This window comes from Salvelinus fontinalis, chromosome 21 (genome assembly GCF_029448725.1).
Source record: "Salvelinus fontinalis isolate EN_2023a chromosome 21, ASM2944872v1, whole genome shotgun sequence".
NCBI lineage: Eukaryota > Metazoa > Chordata > Actinopteri > Salmoniformes > Salmonidae > Salvelinus > Salvelinus fontinalis.
The window spans coordinates 3,821,371-3,844,383 of NC_074685.1; the positions used below are offsets into that span (position 1 = coordinate 3,821,371).

Sequence of the window (23,013 nt, forward strand, 5' to 3'; positions counted from 1 at the left end):
AGAGACAGAGAGACACAGAGAGAGAGACACAGAGAGAGGTAGACAGAGAGAGGGAGACAGACACACAGAGAGAGAGACACAGAGAGAGAGACACAGAGAGAGGGAGACAGAGAGAGAGAGACAGACACACAGAGAGAGAGACACAGAGAGAGGTAGACAGAGAGAGAGAGAGACACACAGACAGACAGAGAAAGAGAGAGAGACGGAGACACAGACACAGACAGAGAGTCAGAGACAGAGAGAGACAGAGAGAGGAGACAGACAGATACAGAGAGAGACACAGAGAGAGACAGAGTGAGATAGACAGAGAGGGACAGTTTTAAAGTACCTTTATTGGGTCTGGGAACCCACAAAACAACACACACTCAAACAACCAAGCAGATCCTCTCAGTAAGGGGCCAACCAAGCAGATCCTCTCAGTAAGGGGCCAACCAAGCAGATCCTCTCAGTAAGGGGCCAACCATGCAGATCCCCTCAGTGAGGGACCAACCTAGCAGATCCCCTCAGTGAGGGACCAACCAAGCAGATCCCCTCAGTGAGGGACCAACCAAGCAGATCCCCTCAGTGAGGGACCAACCAAGCAGATCCCCTCAGTGAGGGACCAACCAAGCAGATCCCCTCAGTGAGGGACCAACCAAGCAGATCCCCTCAGTGAGGGACCAACCAAGCAGATCCCCTCAGTGAGGGACCAACCAAGCAGATCCCCTCAGTGAGGGACCAACCAAGCAGATCCCCTCAGTGAGGGACCAACCAAGCAGATCCTCTCAGTGAGGGACCAACCAAGCAGATCCCCTCAGTGAGGGACCAACCAAGCAGATCCCCTCAGTGAGGGACCAAAGTCATCATCCTCTGGCCCAAAGCCGACCATTGTCTTCTCCATCATAAGGGCCCTTACAAGTTGCCTTACATCCTTCTTCAAACTCTTTGTGATGCAAAATCTTCATCGCTAGCACATCTCGGTAAAAGGTGGCCATTTTGCTTCAGTCACCCAGTTTGAAAATGAAATGCAAGGCTTGCCTCAAAGCCAAAATAATCCAAGTGAGTTTGCTATGTTCTGTGCGATTATATTTCATGCTCGGTTTGTCTACGTTGATTAAGGATCCTTGCAATTGATTGCCATGTAGAAAATAGTACAACAGAAGCAACAACAGAGAAATAAGACAGAGAAACAAACACACACTAAAAGGGCTTGGTCATCATTGTCTCTTAACCTGATCACGTTTCCCAATACCTTTTGCTGCCGTAACAGCAGTAACAAATTTCCTCAAGAGGAAACGTTTCTCTTCTCACTCAACTGGTCTAACCCCACCGTCTTCTGTAACACCACAGCTGACCTCACAAACTTATCAACATAAAAAAAATCTGCCAATTTGGCAGATTTCCCAAAAGTCTGATCCAGGAACCCATTTACCTACTTTAAATTGTAAATTGACTTGCTGTTGTCGATGCTCTACCGCTGTCGGCCCCACCTCTCCCTACATCAGTGGGCCCAGGCGTTACGAGGACCACCTCTCTCTACGTCAGTGGGCCCAGGCGTTACGAGGACCACCTCTCTCTACATCAGTGGGCCCAGGCGTTACGAGGACCACCTCTCCCTACATCAGTGGGCCCAGGCATTAGGAGGACCACCTCTCTCTACATCAGTGGGCCCAGGCGTTACGAGGACCACCTCTCCCTACATAAGTGGGCCCAGGCGTTACGAGGACCACCTCCCTACATCAGTGGGCCCAGGCGTTACGAGGACCACCTCTCTCTACGTCAGTGGGCCCAGGCGTTACGAGGACCACCTCTCCCTACATCAGTGGGCCCAGGCGTTACGAGGACCACCTCTCCCTACATCAGTGGGCCCAGGCGTTACGAGGACCACCTCTCCCTACATCAGTGGGCCCAGGCGTTACGAGGACCACCTCTCCCTACATCAGTGGGCCCAGGCGTTACGAGGACCACCTCCCTACATCAGTGGGCCCAGGCGTTACGAGGACCACCTCTCTCTACGTCAGTGGGCCCAGGCCTTACGAGGACCACCTCTCCCTACATCAGTGGGCCCAGGCGTTACGAGGACCACCTCTCTCTACATCAGTGGGCCCAGGCGTTACGAGGACCACCTCTCCCTACGTCAGTGGGCCCAGGCATTACGAGGACCACCTCTCTCTACGTCAGTGGGCCCAGGCATTACGAGGACCACCTCTCTCTACGTCAGTGGGCCCAGGCGTTACGAGGACCACCTCCCCCTACATAAGTGGGCCCAGGCGTTACGAGGACCACCTCTCTCTACGTCAGTGGGCCCAGGCATTACGAGAACCACCTCTCCCTGCGTCAGTGGGCCCAGGCGTTACGAGGACCACCTCTCTCTACGTCAGTGGGCCCAGGCATTACGAGAACCACCTCTCTCTACATCAGTGGGCCCAGGCGTTACGAGGACCACCTCTCCCTACATCAGTGGGCCCAGGCGTTACGAGGACCACCTCTCTCTACATAAGTGGGCCCAGGCGTTACGAGAACCACCTCTCTCTACATAAGTGGGCCCAGGCGTTACGAGGACCACCTCTCTCTACGTCAGTGGGCCCAGGCGTTACGAGGACCACCTCTCTCTACGTCAGTGGGCTCAGGCGTTACGAGGACCACCTCCCCCTACATAAGTGGGCCCAGGCGTTACGAGGAACACCTCTCTCTACGCCAGTGGGCCCAGGCGTTACGACGACCACCTCTCTCTACGTCAGTGGACCCAGGCGTTACGAGGACCACCTCTCTCTACATCAGTGGGCCCAGGCGTTACGAGGACCACCTCTCCCTACATCAGTGGGCCCAGGCGTTACGAGGACCACCTCTCTCTACGTCAGTGGGCCCAGGCGTTACGAGGACCACCTCTCCCTATATCAGTGGGCCCAGGCGTTACGAGGACCACCTCTCTCTACGTCAGTGGGCCCAGGCGTTACGAGGACCACCTCTCTCTACATCAGTGGGCCCAGGCGTTACGAGGACCACCTCTCCCTACGTCAGTGGGCCCAGGCGTTACGAGGACCACCTCTCTCTACATCAGTGGACCCAGGCCTTACGAGGACCACCTCTCTCTACGTCAGTGGGCCCAGTCGTTACGAGGACCACCTCTCTCTACATCAGTGGGCCCAGGCGTTACGAGGACCACCTCTCTCTACGTCAGTGGGCCCAGGCGTTACGAGGACCACCTCTCTCTACATCAGTGGGCCCAGGCGTTACGAGGACCACTTCTCTCTACGTCAGTGGGCCCAGGCATTAGGAGGACCACCTCTCCCTACATCAGTGGGCCCAGGCGTTACGAGGACCACCTCTCTCTACGTCAGTGGGCCCAGGCGTTACGAGGACCACCTCTCCCTACATCAGTGGACCCAGGCGTTACGAGGACCACCTCTCTCTATATCAGTGGGCTCAGGTGTTACGAGGACCACCTCTCTCTACGTCAGTGGGCCCAGGCGTTACGAGGACCACCTCTCCCTACATCAGTGGGCCCAGGCGTTACGAGGACCACCTCTCCCTACATCAGTGGGCCCAGGCGTTACGAGGACCACCTCTCCCTACATCAGTGGGCCCAGGTGTTACGAGGACCACCTCTCCCTACATCAGTGGACCCAGGCCTTACGAGGACCACCTCTCTCTACGTCAGTGGGCCCAGTCGTTACGAGGACCACCTCTCTCTACATCAGTGGGCCCAGGCGTTACGAGGACCACCTCTCTCTACGTCAGTGGGCCCAGGCGTTACGAGGACCACCTCTCTCTACATCAGTGGGCCCAGGCGTTACGAGGACCACTTCTCTCTACGTCAGTGGGCCCAGGCATTAGGAGGACCACCTCTCCCTACATCAGTGGGCCCAGGCGTTACGAGGACCACCTCTCTCTACGTCAGTGGGCCCAGGCGTTACGAGGACCACCTCTCCCTACATCAGTGGACCCAGGCGTTACGAGGACCACCTCTCTCTATATCAGTGGGCTCAGGTGTTACGAGGACCACCTCTCTCTACGTCAGTGGGCCCAGGCGTTACGAGGACCACCTCTCTCTATATCAGTGGGCTCAGGTGTTACGAGGACCACCTCTCCCTACATCAGTGGGCCCAGGCATTACGAGGACCAACTGCGCCCCTCCCTCTGCCTTGCAAGTATGTCGCTTACGGACAACATCCCTACACTCAAAACACCGTTGACTACCCGTACTAGCATAAGCCATATACAGTCTGTTGTCATACTTGACTTAAACGATAACTCCAAAGTCTGCTCCGGAGAGTCCAAAAACACAAAACACCCGTCAGCGAAACAACACCCTGTTTCAGAGCCCGATGTTAACAACCCAAAAAGGAAATCTTCATTGAATTTGCAATCTTCCCAAACTGCAAATCACTTTAGCGCCAATAGCTCATTGGGAATAAACGGCGGTAGATTCTAAATCATTACCCTTGTTGACGGAGGACATAACGGCATAACTTTTATAAACATACCTCTAAGAAGTACGCACACAGCAGGACAGCAGGAGAGCTGGACAGCAGGACAGCAGGACAGCAGGACAGCAGGACAGCAGGAGAGCAGGACAGCAGGACAGCAGGACAGCAGGACAGCAGGAGAGCAGGACAGCAGGACAGCAGGACAGCAGGACAGCAGGAGAGTAGGACAGCAGGACAGCAGGACAGCAGGACAGCAGGACAGCAGGACAGTAGGACAGCACACAGCAGGACAGCACACAGCAGGACAGCAGGACAGTAGGACAGCACACAGCAGGACAGCAGGACAGCAGGACAGTAGGACAGCAGGACAGCAGGACAGCAGGACAGTAGGACAGCAGGACAGCAGGACAGCAGGACAGCACACAGCAGGACAGCAGGACAGCAGGACAGCAGGACAGCAGGACAGCAGGACAGCACACAGCAGGACAGCACACAGTAGGACAGCAGGACAGCACACAGCAGGACAGCAGGACAGCAGGACAGCAGGACAGCAGGACAGCACACAGCAGGACAGCAAGACAGCAGGACAGCAGGACAGCAGGACAGCAGGACAGCACACAGCAGGACAGCACACAGCAGGACAGCACACAGCAGGACAGCAGGACAGCAGGACAGCACACAGCAGGACAGCACACAGCAGGACAGCAGGAGAGCAGGACAGCAGGACAGCACACAGCAGGACAGCAGGACAGCAGGACAGCAGGACAGCAGGACAGCACACAGCAGGACAGCAGGACAGCAGGACAGTAGACAGCAGGACAGCAGGACAGCAGGACAGCAGGTCAGCAGGACAGCACATAGCAGGACAGCAGGACAACAGGACAACAGGACAGCAGGACAGCACACAGCAGGACAGCAGGACAGCAGGACATTAGGACAGCAAACAGCAGGACAGCAGGACATCAGGACAGCAGGACAGTAGGACAGCAGGACAGCACACAGCAGGACAACAGGACAGCAGGATAGCAGGACAGCAGGACAGCACACAGCAGGACAGTAGGACAGCACACAGCAGGACAACAGGACAGCAGGACAGCACACAGCAGGACAGCAGGACAGCAGGACAGCAGGACAGCAAGACAGCAGGACAGCAGGACAGCAGGACAGCACGAAAGCACACAGCAGGACAGCAGGACAGCAGGACAGCACACAGCAGGACAGCACACAGCAGGACAGCAGGACAGCAGGACAGCACACAGCAGGACAGCAGGACAGCAGGACAAAAGGACAGCACACAGCAGGACAGCAGGACAGCAGGACAGCAGGACAGCAGGACAGCAGGACAGCAGGACAGCACACAGCAGGACAGCACACAGCAGGACAGCAGGACAGCAGGACAGCAGGACAGCAGGACAGCACACAGCAGGACAGCACACAGCAGGACAGCAGGACAGCACACAGAAGGACAGCAGGACAGCAGGACAGTAGGACAGCAGGACAGCACACAGCAGGACAGCACACAGCAGGACAGCACACAGCAGGACAGCAGTACAGCACACAGCAGGACAGCAGGACAGCAGGACAGCAGGACAGCAGGACAGCACACAGCAGGAAAGCAGGACAGCAGGACAGCACACAGCAGGACAGCACACAGCAGGACAGCAGGACAGCAGGACAGCACACAGCAGGACAGCAGGACAGCACACAGCAGGACAGCAGGACAGCAGGACAGTAGGACAGCAGGACAGCAGGACAGCACACAGCAGGACAGCAGGACAGCAGGACCGCAGGACTTCACACAGCAGGACAGCACACAGCAGGACAGCAGGACAGCACACAGCAGGACAGCAGGACAGCAGGACAAAAGGACAGCACACAGCAGGACAGCAGGACAGCAGGACAGCAGGACAGCAGGACAGCAGGACAGCACACAGCAGGACAGCACACAGCAGGACAGCAGGACAGCAGGACAGCAGGACAGCAGGACAGCACACAGCAGGACAGCACACAGCAGGACAGCAGGACAGCACACAGAAGGACAGCAGGACAGCAGGACAGTAGGACAGCAGGACAGCACACAGCAGGACAGCACACAGCAGGACAGCACACAGCAGGACAGCAGTACAGCACACAGCAGGACAGCAGGACAGCAGGACAGCAGGACAGCAGGACAGCACACAGCAGGAAAGCAGGACAGCAGGACAGCACACAGCAGGACAGCACACAGCAGGACAGCAGGACAGCAGGACAGCACACAGCAGGACAGCAGGACAGCACACAGCAGGACAGCAGGACAGCAGGACAGTAGGACAGCAGGACAGCAGGACAGCACACAGCAGGACAGCAGGACAGCAGGACCGCAGGACTTCACACAGCAGGACAGCACACAGCAGGACAGCACACAGCAGGACAGCAGGACAGCACACAGCAGGACAGTAGGACAGCAGGACAGTAGGACAGCAGGACAGCAGGACAGCAGGACAGCACACAGCAGGACAGCAGGACAGCAGGACAGCAGGACAGCAGGACAGCAGGACAGCACACAGCAGGACAGCAGGACAGCAGGACAGCAGCACACAGCACACAGCAGGACAGCAGGACAGCAGGACAGCAGGACAGCACACAGCAGGACAGCAGGACAGCAGGACAGCACACAGCAGGACAGCACACAGCAGGACAGCAGGACAGCAGGACAGCTGGACAGCAGGACAGCAGGACAGCAGGACAGCAGGACAGCAGGACAGCAGGACAGCAGGACAGCAGGACAGTAGACAGCAGGACAGCAGGACAGCACACAGCAGGACAACAGGACAGCAGGACAGCACACAGCAGGACAGCAGAACAGCAGGACTGCAGGACAGCAGGACAGCAGGACCGCAGGACTTCACACAGCAGGACAGCACACAGCAGGACAGCACACAGCAGGACAGCAGGACAGCAGGACAGCAGGACAGCAGGACAGCAGGACAGCAGGACAGCAGGACAGTAGGACAGCAGGAAAGCAGGACAGTAGGACAGCAGGAAAGCAGGACAGCAGGACAGCACACAGCAAGACAGCAGGACAGCAGGACAGTAGGACAGCAGGACAGCAGGACAGCAGGACAGCACACAGCAGGACAGCAGGACAGCAGGACAGCAGGACAGCAGGACAGCAGGAAAGCACACAGCAGGACAGCAGGACAGCAGGACAGCACACAGCAAGACAGCAGGACAGCAGGACAGTAGGACAGCAGGATCGCAGGACAGCAGGACAGCAGGACAGCAGGACAGCACACAGCAGGACAACAGGACAGCAGGACAGCACACAGCAGGACAGCAGAAAAGCAGGAAAGCAGGACAGCAGGACAGCAGGACAGCAGCACACGCTGGACAGCAGGACAGCAGGAGAGCAGGACAGCGGGACAGCAGGACAGTAGACAGCAGGACAGCAGGACAGCAGGACAGCAGGACAGCAGGACGGTAGGACAGCAGGACAGCAGGACAGCAGGACAGCAGGACAGCACACAGCAGGACAGCAGGACAGCTTGACAGCAGGACAGCAGGACAGCAGGACAGCACACAGCAGGACAGCAGGACAGCAGGACAGTAGACAGCAGGACAGCAGGACAGCAGGACAGCAGGTCAGCAGGACAGCACATAGCAGGACAGCAGGACAGCAGGACAGCAGGACAGCACACAGCAGGACAGCAGGACAGCAGGACAGCAGGACAGCAAACAGCAGGACAGCAGGACAGCAGGACAGCAGGACAGTAGGACAGCAGGACAGCACACAGCAGGACAGCAGGACAGCAGGACAGCACACAGCAGGACAGCAGGACAGCAGGACAGCACACAGCAGGACAGCAGGACAGCACACAGCAGGACAGCAGGACAGCAGGACAGCAGGACAGCAGGACAGCAGGACAGCACACAGCAGGACAGCATGACAGCAGGACAGCAGGACAGCAGGACAGCAGGACAGCACACAGCAGGACAGCAGGACAGCACACAGCAGGACAGCAGGACAGCAGGACAGCAGGACAGCACACAGCAGGACAGCAGGACAGCAGGACATCAGGACAGCACACAGCAGGATAGCAGGACAGAAGGACAGCACACAGCAGGACAGTAGGACAGCACACAGCAGGACAACAGGACAGCAGGACAGCACACAGCAGGACAGCAGGACAGCAGGACAGCAGGACAGCAGGACAGCACACAGCAGGACAGCAGGACAGCAGGACAGCAGGACAGCACACAGCAGGACAGCAGGACAGCAGGACAGCACACAGCAGGACAGCACAGAGCAGGAGAGCAGGACAGCAGGACAGCACACAGCAGGACAGCAGGACAGCAGGACAAAAGGACAGCACACAGCAGGACAGCACACAGCAGGACAGCACACAGCAGGACAGCAGGACAGCAGGACAGCAGGACAGCAGGACAGCAGTACAGCACACAGCAGGACAGCAGGACAGCAGGACAGCAGGACAGCAGGACAGCACACAGCAGGACAGCAGGACAGCAGGACAGCACACAGCAGGACAGCAGGACAGCAGGACAGCACACAGCAGGACAGCACACAGCAGGACAGCAGGACAGCAGGACCGCAGGACTTCACACAGCAGGACAGCACACAGCAGGACAGCAGGACAGCACACAGCAGGACAGCAGGACAGCAGGACAGTAGGACAGCAGGACAGCAGGACAGCACACAGCAGGACAGCAGGACAGCAGGACAGCAGGACAGCAGGACAGCACACAGCAGGACAGCAGGACAGCACAAAGCAGGACAGCAGGACAGCAGGACAGCACACAGCAGGACAGCAGGACAGCACACAGCAGGACAGCAGGACAGCAGGACAGCAGCACACAGCACACAGCAGGACAGCAGGACAGCAGGACAGCTGGACAGCAGGACAGCAGGACAGCAGGAGAGCAGGACAGCAGGACAGTAGACAGCAGGACAGCAGGACAGCAGGACAGCAGGACAGCAGGACAGCACACAGCAGGACAGCTGGACAGCAGGACAGCAGGACAGCAGGAGAGCAGGACAGCAGGAGAGTAGACAGCAGGACAGCAGGACAGCAGGACAGCAGGACAGCAGGACAGCACACAGCAGGACAGCAGGACAGTAGACAGCAGGACAGCAGGACAGCAGGACAGCAGGACAGCAGGACAGCAGGACAGCACACAGCAGGACAGCTGGACAGCAGGACAGCAGGACAGCAGGAGAGCAGGACAGCAGGAGAGTAGACAGCAGGACAGCAGGACAGCAGGACAGCAGGACAGCACACAGCAGGACAGCAGGACAGCAGGACAGCAGGACAGCAGGACAGCAGGACAGCAGGACAGCAGGACAGCACACAGCAGGACAGCAGGACAGCAGGACAGCAGGACAGCAGGACAGTAGACAGCAGGACAGCAGGACAGCAGGACAGCACACAGCAGGACAGCAGGACAGCAGGACAGCAGGACAGCAGGACAGCACACAGCAGGACAGCACACAGCAGGACGGCAGGACAGCAGGACAGCACACAGCAGGACAGCAGGACAGCAGGACAGCAGGACAGCAGGACAGCAGGACAGCACACAGCAGGACGGCAGGACGGCAGGACGGCAGGACGGCAGGACAGCAGGACAGCAGGACAGCACACAGCACACAGCAGGACAGCAGGACAGCAGGACAGCAGGACAGCACGACAGCAGGACAGCAGGACAGCAGGACAGCACACAGCAGGACAGCAGGACAGCAGGACAGCAGGACAGCAGGACAGTAGACAGCAGGACAGCAGGACAGCACACAGCAGGACAGCAGGACAGCAGGACAGCACACAGCAGGACAGCAGGACAGCAGGACAGCAGGACAGCAGGACAGCACACAGCAGGACAGTAGGACAGCAGGACAGCAGGACAGCACACAGCACACAGCAGGACAGCAGGACAGCACACAGCAGGACAACAGGACAGCAGGACAGCAGGACAGCACACAGCACACAGCAGGACAGCAGGACAGCAGGACAGAATCACAGCAGGACAGCAGGACAGCAGGACAGCAGGACAGCAGGACAGCAGGACAGCAGGACAGCAGGACAGCAGGACAGCACACAGCAGGACAGCACACAGAAGGACAGCACACAGCAGGACAGCAGGACAGCAGGACAGCAGGACAGCAGGACAGCAGGACAGCAGGACAGCAGGACAGCACACAGCAGGACAGCAGGACAGCACACAGCAGGACAGCAGGACAGCACACAGCAGTACAGCAGGACAGCAGGACAGCAGGACAGCAGGACAGCAGGACAGCAGGACAGCAGGACAGCAGGACAGCACACAGCAGGACAGCACACAGCAGGACAGCAGGACAGCAGGACAGCAGGACAGCAGGACAGCAGGACAGCAGGACAGCACACAGCAGGACAGCAGGACAGCACACAGCAGGACAGCAGGACAGCAGGACAGCAGGACAGCAGGACAGCACACAGCAGGACAGCAGGACAGCACACAGCAGGACAGCAGGACAGCAGGACAGCAGGACAGCAGGACAGCAGGACAGCACACAGCAGGACAGCAGGACAGCACACAGCAGGACAGCAGGACAGCACACAGCAGGACAGCAGGACAGCAGGACAGCAGGACAGCACACAGCAGGACAGCAGGACAGCAGGACAGTAGGACAGCAGGACAGCACACAGCAGGACAGCAGGACAGCAGGACAGCACACAGCAGGACAGCAGGACAGCAGGACAGCACACAGCAGGACAGCAGGACAGCACACAGCAGGACAGCAGGACAGCAGGACAGCAGGACAGCAGGACAGCACACAGCAGGACAGCATGACAGCAGGACAGCAGGACAGCAGGACAGCAGGACAGCACACAGCAGGACAGCAGGACAGCACACAGCAGGACAGCAGGACAGCAGGACAGCAGGACAGCACACAGCAGGACAGCAGGACAGCAGGACATCAGGACAGCACACAGCAGGATAGCAGGACAGAAGGACAGCACACAGCAGGACAGTAGGACAGCACACAGCAGGACAACAGGACAGCAGGACAGCACACAGCAGGACAGCAGGACAGCAGGACAGCAGGACAGCAGGACAGCAGGACAGCACACAGCAGGACAGCAGGACAGCAGGACAGCAGGACAGCACACAGCAGGACAGCAGGACAGCAGGACAGCACACAGCAGGACAGCACAGAGCAGGAGAGCAGGACAGCAGGACAGCACACAGCAGGACAGCAGGACAGCAGGACAAAAGGACAGCACACAGCAGGACAGCACACAGCAGGACAGCACACAGCAGGACAGCAGGACAGCAGGACAGCAGGACAGCAGGACAGCAGTACAGCACACAGCAGGACAGCAGGACAGCAGGACAGCAGGACAGCAGGACAGCACACAGCAGGACAGCAGGACAGCAGGACAGCACACAGCAGGACAGCAGGACAGCAGGACAGCACACAGCAGGACAGCACACAGCAGGACAGCAGGACAGCAGGACCGCAGGACTTCACACAGCAGGACAGCACACAGCAGGACAGCAGGACAGCACACAGCAGGACAGCAGGACAGCAGGACAGTAGGACAGCAGGACAGCAGGACAGCACACAGCAGGACAGCAGGACAGCAGGACAGCAGGACAGCAGGACAGCACACAGCAGGACAGCAGGACAGCACACAGCAGGACAGCAGGACAGCAGGACAGCACACAGCAGGACAGCAGGACAGCACACAGCAGGACAGCAGGACAGCAGGACAGCAGCACACAGCACACAGCAGGACAGCAGGACAGCAGGACAGCTGGACAGCAGGACAGCAGGACAGCAGGAGAGCAGGACAGCAGGACAGTAGACAGCAGGACAGCAGGACAGCAGGACAGCAGGACAGCAGGACAGCACACAGCAGGACAGCTGGACAGCAGGACAGCAGGACAGCAGGAGAGCAGGACAGCAGGAGAGTAGACAGCAGGACAGCAGGACAGCAGGACAGCAGGACAGCAGGACAGCACACAGCAGGACAGCAGGACAGCAGGACAGCAGGACAGCAGGACAGCAGGACAGCAGGACAGCAGGACAGCAGGACAGCACACAGCAGGACAGCAGGACAGCAGGACAGCAGGACAGCAGGACAGTAGACAGCAGGACAGCAGGACAGCAGGACAGCACACAGCAGGACAGCAGGACAGCAGGACAGCAGGACAGCAGGACAGCACACAGCAGGACAGCACACAGCAGGACGGCAGGACAGCAGGACAGCACACAGCAGGACAGCAGGACAGCAGGACAGCAGGACAGCAGGACAGCAGGACAGCAGGACAGCACACAGCAGGACGGCAGGACGGCAGGACGGCAGGACGGCAGGACAGCAGGACAGCAGGACAGCACACAGCACACAGCAGGACAGCAGGACAGCAGGACAGCAGGACAGCACGACAGCAGGACAGCAGGACAGCAGGACAGCACACAGCAGGACAGCAGGACAGCAGGACAGCAGGACAGCAGGACAGTAGACAGCAGGACAGCAGGACAGCACACAGCAGGACAGCAGGACAGCAGGACAGCACACAGCAGGACAGCAGGACAGCAGGACAGCAGGACAGCACACAGCAGGACAGTAGGACAGCAGGACAGCAGGACAGCACACAGCACACAGCAGGACAGCAGGACAGCACACAGCAGGACAACAGGACAGCAGGACAGCAGGACAGCACACAGCACACAGCAGGACAGCAGGACAGCAGGACAGAATCACAGCAGGACAGCAGGACAGCAGGACAGCAGGACAGCAGGACAGCAGGACAGCAGGACAGCAGGACAGCACACAGCAGGACAGCACACAGAAGGACAGCACACAGCAGGACAGCAGGACAGCAGGACAGCAGGACAGCAGGACAGCAGGACAGCAGGACAGCAGGACAGCAGGACAGCACACAGCAGGACAGCAGGACAGCACACAGCAGGACAGCAGGACAGCACACAGCAGTACAGCAGGACAGCAGGACAGCAGGACAGCAGGACAGCAGGACAGCAGGACAGCAGGACAGCAGGACAGCACACAGCAGGACAGCACACAGCAGGACAGCAGGACAGCAGGACAGCAGGACAGCAGGACAGCAGGACAGCAGGACAGCACACAGCAGGACAGCAGGACAGCACACAGCAGGACAGCAGGACAGCAGGACAGCAGGACAGCACACAGCAGGACAGCAGGACAGCACACAGCAGGACAGCAGGACAGCAGGACAGCAGGACAGCAGGACAGCAGGACAGCACACAGCAGGACAGCAGGACAGCAGGACGGCAGGACGGCAGACGCTCTTCTGTGGGTCGCCATCCCCACCGAAGCCTGGGCAATACCATCAGGAAATTTAAAATATCTATCTTCTACCACAGAAAAATCATCATCATAGAAAAGGAAACCAGAAAGGAAACACAGCCGATCTAACGCCAGACACCGCTCGTAACAATCCCAGCATGCACTAAACACTCCCAGCATGCAAACAAATAAAGAAAGAAAGAGACAATATGACACAGCTGTTAGACCAGAAACATGATTATTTTAAGGACATTTTTTTTCACGGCAGTCCAACGTGATTTGATCAAATCGTGTCCTAGGTAGGTAACGATCAGATCAGTTCTCTCATTGACGTTACCTTGTAGTTATAGAAGTGTCCATTGATGGAGAAGCAGTGTAGCCTGTTCCTCTCTCTCTGTGGACTCCTCTTCACCCTCCTCTTCACCAGGGAAGCATCACTCACACAGCGGATCAGGTTGGACTGCTCCTCCTCCACCTCCGTCTTCTGCTTGGTTGGGGTGGGGCGCAGCGTACAGCTGTCATAACTCCTGTAGCTCCCTGGACAATAGAGTTGGGCGATATTACCATAGGATCGCCTATCCACAATGAATGATAGCCATCGTCAATGGTGACCAGCTTCCCAGGCTCAGTCTCAGTGTGCTTCATTCTATAGCTAGAGGACTCCTGATATCTCCAGGAGGGATTCTATAGCTAGAGGACTCCTGATATCTCCAGGAGGGATTCTATAGCTAGAGGACTCCTGATATCTCCTGATATTTCCAGGAGTGTTTCTATAGCTAGAGGACTCCTGATATCTCCTGATATTTCCAGGAGTGATTCTAGAGCTAGAGGACTCCTGATATCTCCAGGAGGGATTCTATAGCTAGAGGACTCCTGATATCTCCAGGAGTGATTCTAGAGCTAGAGGACTCCTGATATCTCCTGATATTTCCAGGAGTGTTTCTATAGCTAGAGGACTCCTGATATCTCCAGGAGTGATTCTATAGCTAGAGGACTCCTGATATCTCCTGATATCTCCAGGAGTGGTTCTATAGCTAGAAGACTCCTGATATCTCCAGGAGTGATTCTATAGCTAGAGGACTCCTGATATCTCCAGGAGTGATTCTATAGCTAGAGGACTCCTGATATCTCCATGAGTGATTCTATAGCTAGTGGACTCCTGATATCTCCAGGAGTGATTCTATAGCTAGAGGACTCCTGATATCTCCTGATATCTCCAGGAGTGATTCTATAGCTAGAGGACTCCTGATATCTCCTGTTATCTCCAGGAGTGATTCTATAGCTAGAGGACTCAAGATATCTCCATGAGTGATTCTATAGCTAGTGGACTCCTAATATCTCCTGTTATCTCCAGGAGTGATTCTATAGCTAGAGGACTCAAGATATCTCCAGGAGTGATTCTATAGCTAGAGGACTCCTGATATCTTCTGATATCTACAGGAGTGATTCTATAGCTAGAGGACTCCTGATATCTCCAGGAGTGATTCTATAGCTAGAGGACTCCTGATATCTCCTTATATCTCCAGGAGTGATTCTATAGCTAGAGGACTCCTGATATCTCCAGGAGTGATTCTATAGCTAGAGGACTCCTGATATCTCCAGGAGTGATTCTATAGCTAGAGGACTCCAGATATCTCCTGATATCTCCAGGAGTGATTCTATAGCTAGAGGACTCCTGATATCTCCAGGAGGGTTCTATAGCTAGAGGACTCCAGATATCTCCAGGAGTGATTCTTTAGCTAGAGGACTCCTGATATCTCCAGGAGTGATTCTATAGCTAGAGGACTCCTGATATCTCCTGATATCTCCAGGAGTGGTTCTATAGCTAGAGGACTCCTGATATCTCCAGGAGTGATTCTATAGCTAGAGGACTCCTGATATCTCCAGGAGTGATTCTATAGCTAGAGGACTCCTGATATCTCCTGGAGTGATTCTATAGCTAGAGGACTCCTGATATTTCCTGATATCTCCTGGAGTGATTCTATAGCTAGAGGACTCCTGATATCTCCAGGAGTGATTCTATAGCTAGAGGACTCCTGATATCTCCAGGAGTGATTCTATAGCTAGAGGACTCCTGATATCTCCAGGAGTGATTCTATAGCTAGAGGACTCCTGATATCTCCTGGAGTGATTCTATAGCTAGAGGACTCCAGATATCTCCTGATATCTCCTGGAGTGATTCTATAGCTAGAGGACTCCTGATTTCTCCTGATATCTCCAGGAGTGATTTTATAGCTAGAGGACTCCTGATATCTCCAGGAGTGATTCTAGAGCTAGAGGACTCCTGATATCTCTAGGAGTGATTCTATAGCTAGAGGACTCCTGATATCTCCAGGAGTGATTCTATAGCTAGAGGACTCCTGATATCTCCTGGAGTGATTCTATAGCTAGAGGACTCCTGATATCTCCTGATATCTCCAGGAGTGATTCTATAGCTAGAGGACTCCTGATATCTCCTGATATCTCCTGATATCTCCATGAGGGATTCTATAGCTAGAGGACTCCTGATATCTCCAGGAGTGATTCTATAGCTAGAGGACTCCTGATATCTCCAGGAGTGATTCTAGAGCCAGCTTATCATTTTGTAGATTTGTCAACTATGTGTGTGTTTTCTATCCCTGTTCTCACCTCTCCCTGCATGCTTCACAGACACTCCCCACCCCTTGGCTACAACCCTTCTAATTTAGTGTACCCTGCACGAACAACCCATGTGGAATTGTGGGGCTCTGGAGGCGTTTGGATCTGCAGATAAGACCACTGAGTTCATCTCAGCCTAGGCTGCCCTTCAGTTTGGACCTGAAGGAGACATGGATCACCCCAGAGAACACTGAGTTCATCTCAGCCTAGGCTGCCCTTCAGTTTGGACCTGAAGGAGACATGGATCACCCCAGAGAACACTGAGTTCATCTCAGTCTAGGCTGCCCTTCAGTTTTGACCTGAAGGAGACATGGATCACCCCAGAGAACACTGAGTTCTGGGTGAGGTTACCCGTAGCGCGGTTGTTAGGGTGAGTTTACCAGTAGCGCGGTAGTTAAGGTGAGGTTACCTGTAGTGTGGTTGTTAGGGTGAGGTTACCTGTAGTGTGGTTGTTAGGGTGAGGTTACCTGTAGTGTGATTGTTAGGGTGAGGTTACATGTAGTGTGGTTGTTAAGGTGAGGTTACCTGTAGTGTGGTTGTTAGGGTGAGGTTACATGTAGTGTGGTTGTTAAGGTGAGGTTACCTGTATTGTGGTTGTTAAGGTGAGTTTACCTGTAGTGTGGTTGTTAAGGTGAGTTTACCTGTAGTGTGCTTGTTAGGGTGAGATTACCTGTAGTGTGGTTGTTAGGGTGAGGTTACCTGTAGTGCGGTTGCTAAGGTAAGGTTACCTGTAGTACGTTTGTTAAGGTGAGGTTACCTGTAGTGCGGTTGCTAAGGTGAGGTTACCTGTAGTGCGGTTGTTAGGGTGAGGTTACCTGTAGTGCGGTTGCTAAGGTGGGGTTACCTGTAGTGCGGTTGCTAAGGTGAGGTTACCTGTAGTGCGGTTGCTAAGGTGAGGTTACCTGTAGTGCGGTTGTTAAGGTGAGGTTACCTGTAGTGTGGTTGTTAGGGTGAGCTTACCTGTAGTGTGGTTGTTAGGGTGAGGTTACCTGTAGTGTGGTTGTTAGGGTGAGGTTACATGCAGTGTGGTTGTTAAGGTGAGGTTACCTGTAATGTGGTTGTTAGGGTGAGGTTATCTGTAGTGTGGTTGTTAGGGTGAGGTTACCTGTAGTGTGGTTGTTAAGGTGAGGTTACCTGTAGTGTGGTTGTTAGGGTGAGATTACCTGTAGTGTGGTTGTTAGGGTGAGGTTACCTGTAGTGCGGTTGCTAAGGTGAGGTTACCTGTAGTGCGGTTGTTAAGGTGAGCTTACCTGTAGTGTGGTTGTTAGGGTGAGGTTACCTGTAGTGTGGTTGTTAGGGTGAGTTTACCTGTAATGTGGTTGTTAGGGTGAGGTTACCTGTAGTGCGGTTGTTAGGGTGAGGATACCTGTAGTGCCGTTGTTAGGGTGAGGTTACCTGTAGCGCGGTTGTTAGGGTGAGATTACCTGTAGCGCGGTTGTTAGGGTGAGGTTACCTGTAGTGCGGTTGCTAAGGTGAGGTTACCTGTAGTGCGGTTGCTAAGGTGAGGTTACCTGTAGTGCGGTTGTTGGTCTCCTCTACAGGATCCTGCTTGTTGGTCTCCTCTGTCTCATTGATCTGATGAAGGTCTTCAAACTCCCCCCATCGTGTCATCCCCCTGACAGACAGAGAGGGTTTAGGCCTGAGGGACGCTTGTGTTACTCCATTTTAACTATGACTCTGTGGTATTGACAATATGCATGATAAAGGTCAAAGGTAACCTCTTGCCTCCATGAGGACTGATTGGACTGACTGGGTCAGGTGACAGTAGGCTGGTGAACGGTTGTTGTTTGTCATCCTGTATTTTGAGCCTGATGGGCTGCCGTACTCCCCAGGAGATATTCAGGACACCCTCAAACACCACATCTCCATCATCTCTCTAGTGGAGAAAACACAGTAAGTACAGAGCTGTAAACACATTGGTTAGGGGTTTAATGGTACAGCAGTACAGAGCTGTAAACATGTTGGTTAGGGGTTTAATGGTACAGCAGTACAGAGCTGTAAACACGTTGGTTAGGGGTTTAATGGTACAGCAGTACAGAGCTGTAAACACGTTGGTTAGGGGTTTAATGGTACAGCAGTACAGAGCTGTAAACACGTTGGTTAGGGGTTTAATGGTACAGCAGTACAGAGCTGTAAACACGTTGGTTAGGGGTTTAATGGTACAGCAGTACAGAGCTGTAAACATGTTGGTTAGGGGTTTAATGGTACAGCAGTACAGAGCTGTAAACACGTTGGTTAGGGGTTTAATGGTACAGCAGTACAGAGCTGTAAACACGTTGGTTAGGGGTTTAATGGTACAGCAGTACAGAGCTGTAAACACGTTGGTTAGGGGTTTAATGGTACAGCAGTACAGAGCTGTAAACATGTTGGTTAGGGGTTTAATGGTACAGCAGTACAGAGCTGTAAACACGTTGGTTAGGGGTTTAATGGTACAGCAGTACAGAGCTGTAAACACGTTGGTTAGGGGTTTAATGGTACAGCAGTACAGAGCTGTAAACATGTTGGTTAGGGGTTTAATGGTACAGCAGTACAGAGCTGTAAACACGTTGGTTAGGGGTTTAATGGTACAGCAGTACAGAGCTGTAAACACGTTGGTTAGGGGTTTAATGGTACAGCAGTACAGAGCTGTAAACACGTTGGTTAGGGGTTTAATGGTACAGCAGTACAGAGCTGTAAACACGTTGGTTAGGGGTTTAATGGTACAGCAGTACAGCAGTACAGAGCTGTAAACATGTTGGTTAGGGGTTTAATGGTACAGCAGTACAGAGCTGTAAACACGTTGGTTAGGGGTTTAATGGTACAGCAGTACAGAGCTGTAAACACGTTGGTTAGGGGTTTAATGGTACAGCAGTACAGAGCTGTAAACACGTTGGTTAGGGGTTTAATGGTACAGCAGTACAGAGCTGTAAACACGTTGGTTAGGGGTTTAATGGTACAGCAGTACAGAGCTGTAAACACGTTGGTTAGGGGTTTAATGGTACAGCAGTACAGCAGTACAGAGCTGTAAACACGTTGGTTAGGGGTTTAATGGTACAGCAGTACAGAGCTGTAAACACGTTGGTTAGGGGTTTAATGGTACAGCAGTACAGAGCTGTAAACACGTTGGTTAGGGGTTTAATGGTACAGCAGTACAGAGCTGTAAACACGTTGGTTAGGGGTTTAATGGTACAGCAGTACAGAGCTGTAAACACGTTGGTTAGGGGTTTAATGGTACAGCAGTACAGAGCTGTAAACACGTTGGTTAGGGGTTTAATGGTACAGCAGTACAGAGCTGTAAACACGTTGGTTAGGGGTTTAATGGTACAGCAGTACAGAGCTGTAAACACGTTGGTTAGGGGTTTAATGGTACAGCAGTACAGAGCTGTAAACACGTTGGTTAGGGGTTTAATGGTACAGCAGTACAGCAGTACAGAGCTGTAAACACGTTGGTTAGGGGTTTAATGGTACAGCAGTACAGAGCTGTAAACACGTTGGTTAGGGGTTTAATGGTACAGCAGTACAGAGCTGTAAACACGTTGGTTAGGGGTTTAATGGTACAGCAGTACAGAGCTGTAAACACGTTGGTTAGGGGTTTAATGGTACAGCAGTACAGAGCTGTAAACACGTTGGTTAGGGGTTTAATGGTACAGCAGTACAGAGCTGTAAACACGTTGGTTAGGGGTTTAATGGTACAGCAGTACAGAGCTGTAAACACGTTGGTTAGGGGTTTAATGGTAGAGCAGTACAGCAGTACAGAGCTGTAAACACGTTGGTTAGGGGTTTAATGGTACAGCAGTACAGAGCTGTAAACACGTTGGTTAGGGGTTTAATGGTACAGCAGTACAGAGCTGTAAACACGTTGGTTAGGGGTTTAATGGTACAGCAGTACAGAGCTGTAAACATGTTGGTTAGGGGTTTAATGGTACAGCAGTACAGAGCTGTAAACACGTTGGTTAGGGGTTTAATGGTACAGCAGTACAGAGCTGTAAACACGTTGGTTAGGGGTTTAATGGTCCAGCAGTACAGAGCTGTAAACACGTTGGTTAGGGGTTTAATGGTACAGCAGTACAGAGCTGTAAACACGTTGGTTAGGGGTTTAATGGTACAGCAGTACAGAGCTGTAAACACGTTGGTTAGGGGTTTAATGGTACAGCAGTACAGAGCTGTAAACACGTTGGTTAGGGGTTTAATGGTACAGCAGTACAGAGCTGTAAACATGTTGGTTAGGGGTTTAATGGTACAGCAGTACAGCAGTACAGAGCTGTAAACATGTTGGTTAGTGGTTTAATGGTACAGCAGTACAGAGCTGTAAACACGTTGGTTAGGGGTTTAATGGTACAGCAGTACAGAGCTGTAAACACGTTGGTTAGGGGTTTAATGGTACAGCAGTACAGAGCTGTAAACACGTTGGTTAGGGGTTTAATGGTACAGCAGTACAGAGCTGTAAACACGTTGGTTAGGGGTTTAATGGTACAGCAGTACAGAGCTGTAAACATGTTGGTTAGGGGTTTAATGGTACAGCAGTACAGAGCTGTAAACACGTTGGTTAGGGGTTTAATGGTACAGCAGTACAGAGCTGTAAACACGTTGGTTAGGGGTTTAATGGTACAGCAGTACAGAGCTGTAAACACGTTGGTTAGGGGTTTAATGGTACAGCAGTACAGAGCTGTAAACACGTTGGTTAGGGGTTTAATGGTACAGCAGTACAGAGCTGTAAACACGTTGGTTAGGGGTTTAATGGTACAGCAGTACAGAGCTGTAAACACGTTGGTTAGGGGTTTAATGGTACAGCAGTACAGAGCTGTAAACACGTTGGTTAGGGGTTTAATGGTACAGCAGTACAGAGCTGTAAACATGTTGGTTAGTGGTTTAATGGTACAGCAGTACAGAGCTGTAAACATGTTGGTTAGGGGTTTAATGGTACAGCAGTACAGAGCTGTAAACATGTTGGTTAGGGGTTTAATGGTACAGCAGTACAGAGCTGTAAACACGTTGGTTAGGGGCTTAATGGTACAGCAGTACAGAGCTGTAAACATGTTGGTTAGGGGTTTAATGGTACAGCAGTACAGAGCTGTAAACATGTTGGTTAGGGGTTTAATGGTACAGCAGTACAGAGCTGTAAACATGTTGGTTAGGGGTTTAATGGTACAGCAGTACAGAGCTGTAAACATGTTGGTTAGGGGTTTAATGGTACAGCAGTACAGAGCTGTAAACATGTTGGTTAGGGGTTTAATGGTACAGCAGTACAGAGCTGTAAACATGTTGGTTAGGGGTTTAATGGTACAGCAGTACAGAGCTGTAAACACGTTGGTTAGGGGTTTAATGGTACAGCAGTACAGAGCTGTAAACACGTTGGTTAGGGGTTTAATGGTACAGCAGTACAGAGCTGTAAACACGTTGGTTAGGGGTTTAATGGTACAGCAGTACAGAGCTGTAAACACGTTGGTTAGGGGTTTAATGGTACAGCAGTACAGAGCTGTAAACACGTTGGTTAGGGGTTTAATGGTACAGCAGTACAGAGCTGTAAACACGTTGGTTAGGGGTTTAATGGTACAGCAGTACAGAGCTGTAAACACGTTGGTTAGGGGTTTAATGGTACAGCAGTACAGCAGTACAGAGCTGTAAACACGTTGGTTAGGGGTTTAATGGTACAGCAGTACAGAGCTGTAAACACGTTGGTTAGGGGTTTAATGGTACAGCAGTACAGAGCTGTAAACACGTTGGTTAGGGGTTTAATGGTACAGCAGTACAGAGCTGTAAACACGTTGGTTAGGGGTTTAATGGTACAGCAGTACAGAGCTGTAAACACGTTGGTTAGGGGTTTAATGGTACAGCAGTACAGAGCTGTAAACACGTTGGTTAGGGGTTTAATGGTACAGCAGTACAGCAGTACAGAGCTGTAAACACGTTGGTTAGGGGTTTAATGGTACAGCAGTACAGAGCTGTAAACACGTTGGTTAGGGGTTTAATGGTACAGCAGTACAGAGCTGTAAACACGTTGGTTAGGGGTTTAATGGTACAGCAGTACAGAGCTGTAAACACGTTGGTTAGGGGTTTAATGGTACAGCAGTACAGAGCTGTAAACACGTTGGTTAGGGGTTTAATGGTACAGCAGTACAGAGCTGTAAACACGTTGGTTAGGGGTTTAATGGTACAGCAGTACAGAGCTGTAAACACGTTGGTTAGGGGTTTAATGGTACAGCAGTACAGAGCTGTAAACACGTTGGTTAGGGGTTTAATGGTACAGCAGTACAGAGCTGTAAACACGTTGGTTAGGGGTTTAATGGTAGAGCAGTACAGCAGTACAGAGCTGTAAACACGTTGGTTAGGGGTTTAATGGTACAGCAGTACAGAGCTGTAAACACGTTGGTTATGGGTTTAATGGTACAGCAGTACAGAGCTGTAAACACGTTGGTTAGGGGTTTAATGGTACAGCAGTACAGAGCTGTAAACACGTTGGTTAGGGGTTTAATGGTACAGCAGTACAGAGCTGTAAACACGTTGGTTAGGGGTTTAATGGTACAGCAGTACAGAGCTGTAAACACGTTGGTTAGGGGTTTAATGGTACAGCAGTACAGAGCTGTAAACACGTTGGTTAGGGGTTTAATGGTACAGCAGTACAGAGCTGTAAACACGTTGGTTAGGGGTTTAATGGTACAGCAGTACAGAGCTGTAAACACGTTGGT

At 53.3% G+C, this 23,013-nt stretch overlaps 1 protein-coding gene and 1 long non-coding RNA gene across 7 annotated transcripts in view; both read right to left on the reverse strand.

Moving 5' to 3' along the window:
- Positions 1–23,013, reverse strand: part of rassf6 (Ras association domain family member 6) — a 50,915-nt gene that overhangs the window by 19,976 nt on the left and 7,926 nt on the right. For 3 of the 6 annotated variants that reach the window (XM_055873599.1, XM_055873598.1, XM_055873597.1), the window contains exons 4-7: positions 18,067–18,224; positions 17,860–17,963; positions 14,049–14,248; positions 10,333–13,741 (exon numbers count right to left, since the gene is read on the reverse strand). In XM_055873599.1, the coding sequence (XP_055729574.1) occupies positions 10,415–13,741; positions 14,049–14,248; positions 17,860–17,963; positions 18,067–18,224 (3,789 nt within the window). In that variant the 3' untranslated portion in view covers positions 10,333–10,414. Of the gene's footprint in view, positions 1–10,332; positions 13,742–14,048; positions 14,249–17,859; positions 17,964–18,066; positions 18,225–23,013 lie in introns of those variants that run through there. The other 3 variants (XR_008753892.1, XM_055873601.1, XM_055873600.1) reach the window with 1 other exon arrangement.
- Positions 5–4,456, reverse strand: LOC129818060 (uncharacterized). Its single transcript, XR_008753902.1, has 11 exons — positions 3,986–4,456; positions 3,626–3,905; positions 3,426–3,505; positions 3,106–3,345; positions 2,906–3,025; positions 2,706–2,865; positions 2,546–2,585; positions 2,186–2,225; positions 1,948–2,105; positions 1,710–1,909; positions 5–1,671 (listed from the first exon to the last, which is right to left on the reverse strand). It is a non-coding gene; the product is annotated as an uncharacterized LOC129818060 (long non-coding RNA).